General features: G+C 43.2%; 1 protein-coding gene and 1 long non-coding RNA gene across 11 annotated transcripts in view; one reads left to right on the forward strand and one right to left on the reverse strand.

The window, feature by feature from the left end:
• frmd4a (FERM domain containing 4A) overlaps positions 1 to 12,069 on the forward strand; it is a 72,793-nt gene that overhangs the window by 37,879 nt on the left and 22,845 nt on the right. For 8 of the 10 annotated variants that reach the window (XM_029841375.1, XM_029841376.1, XM_029841374.1 and 5 more), the window contains exon 2: positions 11,114 to 11,179. In XM_029841375.1, coding sequence (XP_029697235.1) covers positions 11,114 to 11,179 — 66 coding nt within the window. Of the gene's footprint in view, positions 1 to 9,011; positions 9,526 to 11,113; positions 11,180 to 12,069 lie in introns of those variants that run through there. The other 2 variants (XM_011606936.2, XM_029841373.1) reach the window with 2 other exon arrangements.
• LOC105416887 (uncharacterized) lies at positions 5,319 to 6,473 on the reverse strand. Its single transcript, XR_964784.2, has 3 exons — positions 6,346 to 6,473; positions 5,536 to 5,603; positions 5,319 to 5,458 (listed from the first exon to the last, which is right to left on the reverse strand). It is a non-coding gene; the product is annotated as an uncharacterized lncRNA (long non-coding RNA).

A 12,069-nucleotide genomic window follows, 5' to 3' on the forward strand; every position in this document is an offset into this window, starting at 1 on the left:
CATCTGCAGGACACAATCGGAGGAAGCTGATATAAACACCCTTCAGCCGAAGTCCAACCCATTACTGTCACACTGAATGTTGTTAAAGAAACTATTTTAACTGACTTTGGCAGCAGGTTAGCTTGTAGGACACATAGCACATCAACAATTTTCACTTTTTAGTGACAATGTTCCATAATTAGTTCGACTCGCCATCCCCGGGCCTGGACAAGGTGGTACAGTCCAAGATGGAGCCTTTAACAGAGGTGGGAGTTTCGAATTGAGACAAAGAGGGGTCAGCATGTCAGACTGAGGGATGAGGATATGCCACTCATTCCCTACCTCTGCTAATTAGAGTGTTAATCTCGCAGAGCTGGGAATAAAATATAAAGACAGATAAACCTTTTGGGGTTTAAACTAGTCTCATTTCACTTCTTTCATTTCTTTGCACTCTCTCCTGTCACACTGAAGTAAAAATACATTTGCATTCCAGTGCTGTGAATCGAGTCCTCTCCTGTCTCTTTTGCCTCTCTGGTATAATAATTTTACTTCTTTCCCCCGACTTAAATAACCTCCTCATTTCTTATTTAATTCTCACGACCCTTTTTTTAAACCTCTCTGGAGAACCAAGAGTCTTATGTCCTACATACTTTATTTAATCAGAGAAAAGCATGGATTTCTTTTTTTTTTTTTATTGGCCTACAGTGCGACATTAGGAAGGTGATAATTTTACATAGACTGTGCTTTTGCTCTTGTGAAAGTCTAAAGCCTGATTGAACTGTTCCATTACAGAAAGCAACAGGCTGTAACATTTATGACATGTTGTTTGCTCACACAGAGGGGCCCATTATTTTCCACACGGCCACATGTTCACACTTTCATGCATCAGCCACAGTCATACTGACTCAACACCGTCCAGTCAAACATTTCCCTCTGGTGGCATGAGCCTTTAAATTAGGTTTAAAATCTGAAAGACAGGATATCCTGCATGTGAAATACATGGGGGTATTCACCAGCACAGCTGTGCAGACTTCCTTGAGTTGCATGAATCCTCTCTGTTTTTTCCAAGTTTCTCACCTGCAATATTCCAAGTCCCCAACGCTCGCTAAGAGCCATCACTTTATTAGGCGGCATGTGAATGTGACGTGTGGTTAAGTTAATCCCATCCTCGCTGTGCTCAACATCCCCGCGGAAGATAAACATCCCAGATATGACAAGTTTATTTCTTGTCATGGTGCCTGTCGGGTGCAGACGGGAAGCTGCTTCTCGGAGATGTCAAAGGCACTTGGATTCAAGCTGTTTCCGAGATCTGGGATTTGGCTGGAACATTTTATTTATTTAAAAATCTCTCATCATGATACACGTCTCGTGTATATTAGTAACTGCTCACTTCCTCCCTAGATTGGGAGCTTTGCTAACTTCCTTACTGACACCTAGATTATTTTATGCCCAGTGAACTTGGTATGATCCTAATTCCTAGGAGAATAACTGTCACTGATTATATTCCTTTCTCACTGACGACTCCCAGCCCATTATGATACGAAGCAGAGGCAGAGCAGCTAAGACTCCTAAAATAAACCTCATATACCATTCTCCCACTTTGATAAACTCAGTCAGACCCTGATGGTTTCAAGAAAGTACATCTCTTATTAAATATTTGGTTCCACTCTAACACCAAGTGGACTAGCAGGTGGGGGAAAAAATACAGGATCTGAAAAGCTACATCTCCTTGCTAATTCCTCGCTTCAGCCCCCTCCCACCTGTTATCCAGCCAAGCCATCATCGGATAGAGTTTGAAGTTGAACTTGTGAAATCCTACTGAGGAATTTGGATCACTGTCCATGTTTGGCAGCCATCTTTGTTCTGGCTGCCAAAGACAGGATCTGCATGTGAGAAAATATTTTCCCAGAACCAACAGGGAGACCTTCTAGCAACGGGGCTTAAATGGACGTTGAGTCAAACATTTCAAGTGCATTATTTTGTTCTCTTTTTTTATTGTTGTTGTTTTTCTTTTGCTGTAATTGTCCAATTTGTCTGCAAATAGCTAGAGGCCTATTTTTGTTTGATATTCTTACTTACTTTAGGCACACACAAACGGCGCTCTGCAGATTCTGTTGTGGTGGAAACCATTTAGAGTCTCCCAGGGGATAAGGTCGTATTTGCATAGTTCGTCTGGAAAGCATTTCCACTGCTCCATTCCCAGGTTTATCAAATACTGAGTGTGTGACTGAAAATGTGCATGTGAAAAAAAGAAGGATGTCTGCACTTACGGTTTCCTGGAGAGATTTCTCAGCCATGGGAATGAGTTTTTTGGGGTTTTTTGATAGTCCACAAATCATGAATCATGATCATAATTCACTTTTCTTCTATTTTTCCTTGATAAGAACCCTCTTCCTACATTCCATGGTGCATTTTGAATTAAAAGACAATGTGTGTAGACATTTTTTTGCAGAGTTCTGAAGGATACATATTTATGGCACATGACACACTAAATTCCATTACAGCATATTATCATTGGATGCTAAGAGACAAATATGAACACATGCTGTGTTGGAGGTCATGCAATACTTTGGTAGTGTTAAGGCCGTGGTTGAAGGGCCCAGTCGACAGGTCTGATGAGCATTTTGGATTAAAAGATAATGTGCGCAGACATTTTTTTGCAGAGTTCTGAAGGATACATATTTATGGCACATGACACAATAAATTCCATTACAGCATATTATCATTGGATGCTAAGAGACAAATATGAACACATGCTGTGTTGGAGGTCATGCAATACTTTGGTAGTGTTAAGGCCGTGGTTGAAGGGCCTAGTCGACAGGTCTGACGAGCATCCCTCCAAATCCACCCACGTGCCTGTGTGACGGCCATACATGCATCTCAGTGACCATCTTACTCGGGTTTTTAGGTGGTGGTCGTCCTCTGTTGACTGAAGCTGTGGTTTAACTGAAGCATTAGTGATGGGGGATATAAAGGCTTAAAATGTTTCAGATTCAGAGGTCACGGGCCTCTGTATAGAATGGTAATCCCAGAGGATTACTCTGGGAATCTGGTGAATATCTGAGGAAATCCCTCTCGGTGACTCTCAGATCCTCTGTTTGTACTGGTATCATAACCTCTTAGCATATTAAACATGTGTTTAAATTTTTGTGTTCATACTTGCCTTACTTAGACAAAGGTGCCAACAAAACTTGCCTTGTGTTTAGAAACTAAAAGAGGTGGCAACAATCCTTTAATCATCAAAGTGTAGAAAAACAATTACATTTCATGTCAGGTATCATGTTGAGATAAAAAGAACTCTGCTGTTACTTGTTAACTGTGCTGCGTGATTGATCAGGCCTTTTTTGTATTGAGGGAAAAGCTTAACACCTCCTACCTTCAGGCTCTGGCTCTCCCCGAGGCAACATGGCCAAATGGAAGACATTCAATATCTTTACAATGATGGGATTCCCTTTGGACAAGAGTGGTTCCACACACAGATACCGTTCAAACCTGCCAAAGGGCTCTCCCTGCTGATGAGCCGGGTCATTTTTCATTACCCTGGCTCCGAGGAATCCAACGTGCAGTAATGGAGCCGAGTCACATTTAGCCAAAACTATGGAGAATAAATCCCTACTGTAGACTCGTCTATATAGAGGCAGATCCAGCAGACCACAGGACAGATGTTCAGGATAAAGTATTTTGTTTTTATTCCTCTATTTGCATAACAGTGATTCCAATTCACAAGGTCACATTCCTCCTCTTATCGCTACACAGTTTTATTTAGCTTTGCTGACTTTGTTTGTCTTATCTCCCATCTCTCATATTACCTTTTTCAGACGTATGCATATGTTGGGGTCTATCAGCGAGATTCAATTTTTTACCACCCATCTTGTCTTCTTTTGGTTTCCATGCTTGGTTTCTCGCTGAGTTGCCATGTCAGACATTCTCTGTAAAGGTGTGAATACAGAAGATTCTTGCTGGTCGAACATGCTTGTGCACGTATGAGTGGGGTGTTTAACAGCATGTGTTGTGTCCATGTCACTTAGCTAAAGATATAAGACCTTTTAAAGCAAACAGTGTTATGTGAATGAAACCCCACCGTGCTCCTGCAAAGGCAGGGTAGTGACTTGAAACATTTAACCCTCTGTCTCCCTAATTATCCCATAGGGTCTTTGGATTTTCTCTCTATCTCTCACACACACATGCGCGCACACACACACACACACACACACACAGGCAGGATGAACACAAACTGTCAGGATTTTAGCCCATTTTGCCATAAATGCCTCTTCTCCTCTTTGAGGTACGTGTTTAATTGGCTTGTGGAATGCATTAGGACTCTCTCTCTCCCCCTCTCTCTCTCTCTCTCACACACACACACACACACACACACACACACACACACACACACACATCTATACAAAAGTTTGTAGACAGGACTGTTTAATATTCACTGTGTTAAGTGATGAGAATGTTTGGTATTCCAGCCAATCACCAGACAGTGAATAGAGGCCACTGGAGTTCAGCAGCTCTTCGGTACACAGTGCCCTTGAGTTTGCATGTGCACGTGTGTGCCTACATCAGTACGTGTGCCTGTACACTTCTGTGCATGTGTGTGTTTGTGTGTGTGTGCCTGCAACAATATTTGTTAAAAAAATGGATGCAGTTGATAATTTCATCAATTAAAGTGTAATGAGCATACTGGCATTTAAACACACGCAAACACATTACATACTAAGAGCCCCCTTTATGAGGACCCCATTTTATGTCACTCTGTCTTCCCATTAATGTTGCCACCAGTATCAGATAGCACAGGGTCATCAGGTTCACTGCGATTTCTCACTGTGTAAATTATAGATGAAGATGCGAGGTGTAAGGGTAAGAGATCTTTCCCTTGTGAATCACACACTCACATATGAAACACACACACACGCACACGCACACACATCAGCTCCCATTCTATTTGGGGCAAGAATGAATTTCATTGAGGAAAAAGCTCCCAAAGACTTCTCAGGCTGTCAGGGAAGTGAAGACCTTCAGACAAAATCTCTGTGATTGTAATGGTGTCAGAATGAGTGGAAGAGAATGAATCAAGGGTATAATAAGAGGGGCTGTCAGTCAAAATCAAGTGCAGGAACAATCACCTGGCTGAATGTATAGTTGAGGCATCAGATTTATGAAAAGTTGAAAGTTAATTACAAATGTGATGTGCATGGCCCAGGATTACTCACACTTTTGGCTCTGTGTTGGTTTTGTATTTTCATTTCATTAGGAAGGCCAAGGAGGATGATCGTGAGCTGCTTTATTAGTAAAACAGGTTCACTTTACAGGAGAAAATATTATGTTTTGTTCGATGAAAAGGTTGTAGGGATGGCTCGGAATCATCCATTTTATCAGATGGGGATGAATTGTTGTCCAAGCGCTTCAGTTCTCACCCCGATGCAGAATAGTGACCCATTGTCCTTCTACATTATCTTCAACCTTTTGATACTATTGCCTGCAATCACAAAGAACTCTTTCTATCTTGTTTTTGCAAATTACACAGCATCAGCTCCCATTTTGCATGTGATTTACCTTGTTCTGTTGTCAACGGACTGCAGCGAGATTTGTTCCATCCGAGTTCCAGCTCTGCTGCTGTAGAGCTGGAAAGATCGGGAAAATCACTGACCTCTTTAATGTGTCTAATCAAAGCGTTCGTGACAACATTCCCAGCAAGGACGGCATTATTCTAGTCATAAACGTCTCCATGTGTTTGTGTCAGTGAAAGCTGTTAAATGCTGCAAAGATGTGGGAAAAGATCTACTGGAACGGCGTTGAAAAAGTCTGGGAGTGGAGCTCGGCGGTAAAATGAGAACAAAGCCGAGCCGGTTGCAGAAAATATCTCGTGTTTGTTTGACGTGCCAGCGTGTTTTCTGACTTTAAAAAAGGCCTTAACTGGAACCACATTTCGGTCCCTTCAAGTCACTCGCAGGCGGGGTGGGTGGAGTTCGCAGACACGTACACACACTTGAACAAACAAAACAGATCTCTCCCGGTCAGTCTCTACACATTCCTGGCCGTCTCTGCGTGACCCTCCCTGCTCCGCCTCCCTCTGCCAGTGCAAGGAACACTTCACGGGACTTTAGTAGTGCTCTAACATCTCCGTTGCTTTTTCAGCAGCCATGCTTTGCTGAATCAAGCAGAGGATAGTTGTCAATAAAACACAATTAGCTGTCCCCCCCATCCCCAACTACAATGACCTCAGCGACATAAATCATTGTGTGGGCAAGATGTGACAAGCTTCAGAGTGCACGTTTGTTTAGTCTCAGTAAAAATAGAAAAGAAACAAAGACTGGCAGGTTGACCAGCACGGAGAGTATGTATGTGTCAATCTTATCTGCCTACCACAGCGTCCCACAGTCAGGGTTAGAGAGATTCTCCATCTTGCTTCAATTAACCGTTCAGCACTGTTTATATCACATTCCATCAAACAGGTTACTCCCCCCCTCTCCCCCTGGCAAAGACCATCAACATTGTCCCTCTGCTCGACCCTAAAACCCAACTCTAATGCTCACCGCCTGTTAAACCTGCCGCACCCATCTGGATCTTTCCCCTTTACAACCCTGCTCAATAGAAATAAAGCAGATCAGCACCTCATTACAATTACACCTCAGCCCAGAATAGAATCCCACTGGCTCTATGACAAGGCTTCGCCGAGGCCCAAATATTTCACACCTGAAAGTGTTTCTCACCTTGTGCTTCTCGGAAATGTTTGGGGTCATTGAAAGGTGGCCATGTGTTTGGATATCAGGGGTGTTGGGCTGAGCACTGGAGCGTAGACTTGATAAAGGGGAGTTGGGGTACTCTCGTGTGTATGGCAGATTCCTATTTACTTCAGCGAAGAACAACATTGTGACCTGGTAATCACCCAAAAACTTCTTTTATTAAATGGTTCCACCATTTATGTGTCCATTACGACACCATCAATCAGTACCATTTATCAATACAGAATGTATGAGTCATCAAGTGTCGTTCTCTTTTTGCTAGTTAGCATTCTTGAACAGAATCAAGGACTTTTTGTCTTTAACCCAATCCAAACTTGCTGCTCGGTACACAATTTTAATGTTGGCAAATTCAGACAGATGAGCTATTTCACTTCCACTGAGAAATGCAGTTCATCGAGCAGGGAATTGGAGAGATGCACCGCGGTCTAACTTAGTCTGAGCGGTGTTCACTGCTGGAGCTGGAACATGACCCCGTAGCAGCAAGATGCAGCAAGCGTGCAGTAAGACTGTGCAAGAACAGGACATCAAGGTCATCCACACTTCAGTGGATGGTGAGTATATAGACAACGATGCAGTTGAATTCTCTCTGTCAGTGTGCAGTGGTCTTCTTGGCTGCTTTTTAAGCTATTTTCTTGAGAGAGTGAGAATCTATCCATAGTTTTGCCCCCTTATCTGTTCCAGTTGACCAGTGAAAATAGGATGGTGTGCTTACTATTAATAGTTCCTCACTGTTGACAATGAAAATTATTGAAGTAAACATTTTGCAGTCTCAAGACAAAGAAATGTATGAGGTTGCTTTTTGGATAGCAAGTTCAGAGCACAGCATTCCTGCCTTCATTGGATATCTTTTCACCCTTCCCTCCTTTCATTCAGCTTCTCATAAGATCCTTGTATTGATTCCAAACGGCTACAGTCTGCATTCGGGGTTTCAGTTTAAATGTGCAGGCTCTTCTAACATGGTCTTCTTTCTTGCTTTTCATTTCTTTTCCATTTAGTTTCTCCTGTTTCATTGCTGGCATTGTCCCTATCTCTCCCTTTCTCCCTATCCCCCATTGCTCTCTCCATTGCTCCCTCTCTTCCAGTGGTCAAACAACAGGGCCGTTGTGATAGCAAGCTGAGGAAGCTACCAATAAAGGGAACTATGTCTGACCAGGGAAAGCCAAGGAGAGAGTTGTATGTATTATAGCCAAAGAGAGAGTCATCTGGAGACATTTAAGCTGGACAGGCCAGTTTCCGGTGTCTGGATCAGGCCAAAAATATCCTGAGGAAAAAAAAAAAGATTCAGGAAGAGGGAAAAGGATACACCTCCTTTTCCCCTCATGTAACCTCACATAACCATTTTGCAACTGAGCACAATTTTGCTATGGCAAAATAAATAGTCCAGTCCAAACAAGAAAATTCAAGTTACCTTGCATCTTTCTGTAGCTGATGAATCCAAACCATTTCAGCACATTTATCACAAGGAGATCTGCAAATTCTAGATAAGCGTGGTCGTGTTCCTGATGCAAACAGCTTACCACATGCATCCTAATAGAGAGATGTATGCAAATGGACATGGGCTTAACGTTATTTTACAATGTTTTCATGACATTTCGATGGGCTATACAATAATACAAAAAGGCTTTAGTCATTCAAAACTATTTAAATTTTTTAAGGTATATGGCTAGACCAGCCAGGCTATTTTTAGTACCAAAAATTGGACTGATTGTGTTATTTTAACTTGTGGTTTCTTGGGCTGCTGCTCCAGCTGGGTTAAATGAACATAAGTTGCCAATTTAGGTCATACAAGAAGATGGAGAAGACTAAAGAGTCAGTCCAAAGGCTGCAGTCCACTTACGGCCAGGAATCATTCAGGCAAGCCAAACCTGAGGGCAACAAGATCTGTGTTTTCAAAGTGGAGGCAGGAAACTCCAAGATGAAGAGCCAAACCAGGGCTGTGCTTAAGTTTTATTTCAGTAACATGTAGCCATTTTAGGTCTATAAAAATCACAATGTGCATGACACATGTTAAAGCAGGCGTGCTCAATTCCTATAATGCACGTGAGCAGTGGTAATATTGGTGTGTAGTGCTATTGTTTCTATTTCAGATTTATATAAGATTAGGGCACATCGTGATGGTTCATTGTAGAGGTTTGTCTGTTTGGGTTTGTTCACAGCACACACGCACGCACGCACGGATAGAGAGAGAGAGGGAGAGATCTGCAGTTTCTCATGGCTGCAAGCCTCTGCAGAAAATTTCCCCTCATCTCCTCCTCTCCCCGCCCCCACATCTTGCCTGCATTATTCCCGTGTTTTCCGAGCCACCCCGGTGACAGTGGGGAAACAGGCGGCCAGTGGAAACCCAGCGGAGTACGGTCGTGCCTCTCAGCCGGTCCCCCCCCCCCCGCGGGCGCTCACCATTGGTACGGTCCGCGGCGCGTTCGCTCAGCGTCTCGCGCGCGGTGCCGGTAGCGGAAAGAGGGGTTGGACGCGCAGGAATAGCACCGGGAGAAGCTCTTGGGAGGCGAAAGTCCGCTTTGGGAAGCGCTCCGTGATCGGCTTTAGGCTGGAATCAGACTGAATTGCGATGTAGCGCTTCGTAGCGCATAGAGAACCCCGGGGAAACAAAATCAACTGCGTCGCTTGTAATTAACGTTAACTAATGGTCACTAACATGGATGCTGATGTGCCTCCACCCCGAGGCCGGCTGGAAAGAGGGGTGTTTTTGGATATTTCCTTCTGGGACTACTAACTTGCCTTTAATTCATCCCATTTGGAGCTGGTGTTTGTGTGGAAGCATTTTCAAGGTAACTAACTAATGGTAAGCATCACTGAAATGTGCCTCCGCGTGTGTTTATCTGTGATTCTGCTGTCAGTTCCGGCGTAAATAACACGATTGTGGACATGGCTGCTTTATATGCTCTAAGTTGCCATCTCACAGCTTTGAAATTCACAATTCCATGCAAGTGAGTCGGACAGCACATAATAGTCAGTTCAAAGCTGGCTGCTAATGGATGAAAAATGTTTGAGAGTTGTGAATCACAGAAGCGCCAGGACGAGGTGATGAAACTAGGGCCAAATACAAGGCATTTGCCATGAATATTATGGGAAGCAAGTCAGCATCTTACACCACAAAGTGAACTTTAGATTAAAGCAATTAAGCATCTGTCTCAGGCAGATTGACTTGCCTAGTTTTACCCTCCAGGCTTTACCAAGACATTAAGCTTTGTACCATTCCCAAGTGCAAGCAGTGTGTTCGTGTGTGTGTGTGTGTGTGTGTGTGTGTTGGTTACAGTCCCTCAAAGACAACTTTTCAAGTGCTTTACATTGCAGGACTGATTATCTGTAAGCACAAGTGAATATGGAAGGTTTGGGAAAGGCAATAACTCAAAAGAGGAGGGTGGGAGGAGGAAAAAACCCAAAGTTAAAAACATGTGGGTCTGTGCGTGTACATGTGTGCGACCGTGGGTGTGTCTCAGTCGCTGTGTGCACAGGTGCAGCCCATCCAAAGCCTCAAACCGCAGTAGATCAATGGCGAGCGGAGGGGTGAAGCCATGCTAAAACAACTTTTAGGACTCTTCATCTTCAGTCCTCTGCCCACAGGTGTCTCATCCCCAACCCGCCACTTTCAGTGCAAGCTGGCACAAGTGGCGAGAAAGTGTTGCGAACACGCCCTTACCTAATTTCAATGGGGTTGCCCCAGGTGGCTATATGATCCTCAATGGGAAGAGTTACAAACTGGTTACTCTTTTGCTGTTGCTGCTTTTTGGGACATGTTTCTCACCAGCTTCCATCCCACCAAAGCTCCCAGACATAAAGGAAGTGTGGGACGGGTCGTTGTTTGGGCCCCCTCTTCCTGTTAAAAGGCAGCCAAAGAATGCTCTGACTTGAAGCACAATAAACCTTTGTCACCTGGTTGCGTGGCTTTCATGCAATCGCGAGAGTGTCAGACGTGTGTTGACGACTGTCATCTGAAATGAACGTTCTAACGTGTGCGCCGGGTGCAGATTGGCAACAGTTGGCTGTTTCATCGTCGCACCTGCTTCAGTGTTTATGCCTGAACATGGCCCACGGATATTATCCTTGTCTCTATTTTTTTTTTTTTGGCGCGCTATTCAGCAAGCTTTGTGTCAATAACACAAATAAACACTCGCGCGAACATTTCCAGCAGGCAGAATCGCACACTTTTGCAGGAGTCAAGTGATGGATAATGGATTTCTTGCTCAAGCAGGAATGCAAACAATGCTCACGAGGAAGAGAGCAGCGCGCTGCTATGCTGGTCTATTGTGTTGTCAGTTAAACTTGTTGACTTGATTGCTATACATTTCCTTAACAGACCTTAAACGGTCTGAGAGAAGCAGAAAAGTCTGGAAATGTCATTAATATATATATCATTTTTTAATTCACAGATGACAGAGGGGCGGAGATGTCAGGTCCATCTCCTGGATGACAGGAAGCTGGAGCTCCTTGTGCAGGTGAGTGTGTCTAGAGATGATGGTGGGATCCGATCTGATACTGAGTGACTGCATTTGATCTGACACTCACCTGTTCTCATCATCCTGAAATTAAGATTAAGATTAAGATGTACTTTATTCATCCCCGTGAGGAAATTGAATTGTAGTAGCAACCTATACAAAGTATAGAAACAGAATATATAAATACAGATAAGATTAGAACGTTATAAGCATATATACAGCATATATTATAAGCATATATATAATATATACATAATTTAATATATACATATTATAAGCATTATAAGCATATATACATTAATATAGAATAAAATAGAAATAAAATTACAACATAAACATTACACAATTATTGTTATTGGCTGGGTTAGGATGAGTTATACAGTTTCATCCATTTCATCATTCATATGCAGAAATCATCCAACATACGGAATTCTGCATAACCTGTGCGTGCCGCCACCAATCCGACCCCCCCCCCCCCCCCCACTTCTATCCTCCCAGAAATTCCAAACAGCCTATCATTAAGGACATTGTCTCTCCATAACCAAGCATCATTATTATTCTTCCAACATGTCTCTGTAATTCACATGGCTCTAACTGCAAAAAGTCTTGGGAAAACAAAGCACCATACCCCCCCCCCCTTTTTTGTTTCAGCCTTTCATCCTCCCATCAGGTCTTTCTGTAGGATATTCAGCAGTACCCACAACACAGCAGTTTCTTATTCCATTTTAAGCCACAGCTCTTTCAAGACTGAATTTTCTCCAGCAAAACCTAGTTTGGGGTATTTCTTAATATCCTACATGTAATTTGGGTTTAGAATGTTTGGGAATGATGTGGCCTTTTGTGTTGCAATGTCCTTAGAAGGTCACATTCTTCCTTACAATTCCTTGGGG

The sequence above is a fragment of the Takifugu rubripes genome, chromosome 9 (genome assembly GCF_901000725.2).
Source record: "Takifugu rubripes chromosome 9, fTakRub1.2, whole genome shotgun sequence".
Taxonomy (NCBI): Eukaryota; Metazoa; Chordata; class Actinopteri; order Tetraodontiformes; family Tetraodontidae; genus Takifugu; species Takifugu rubripes.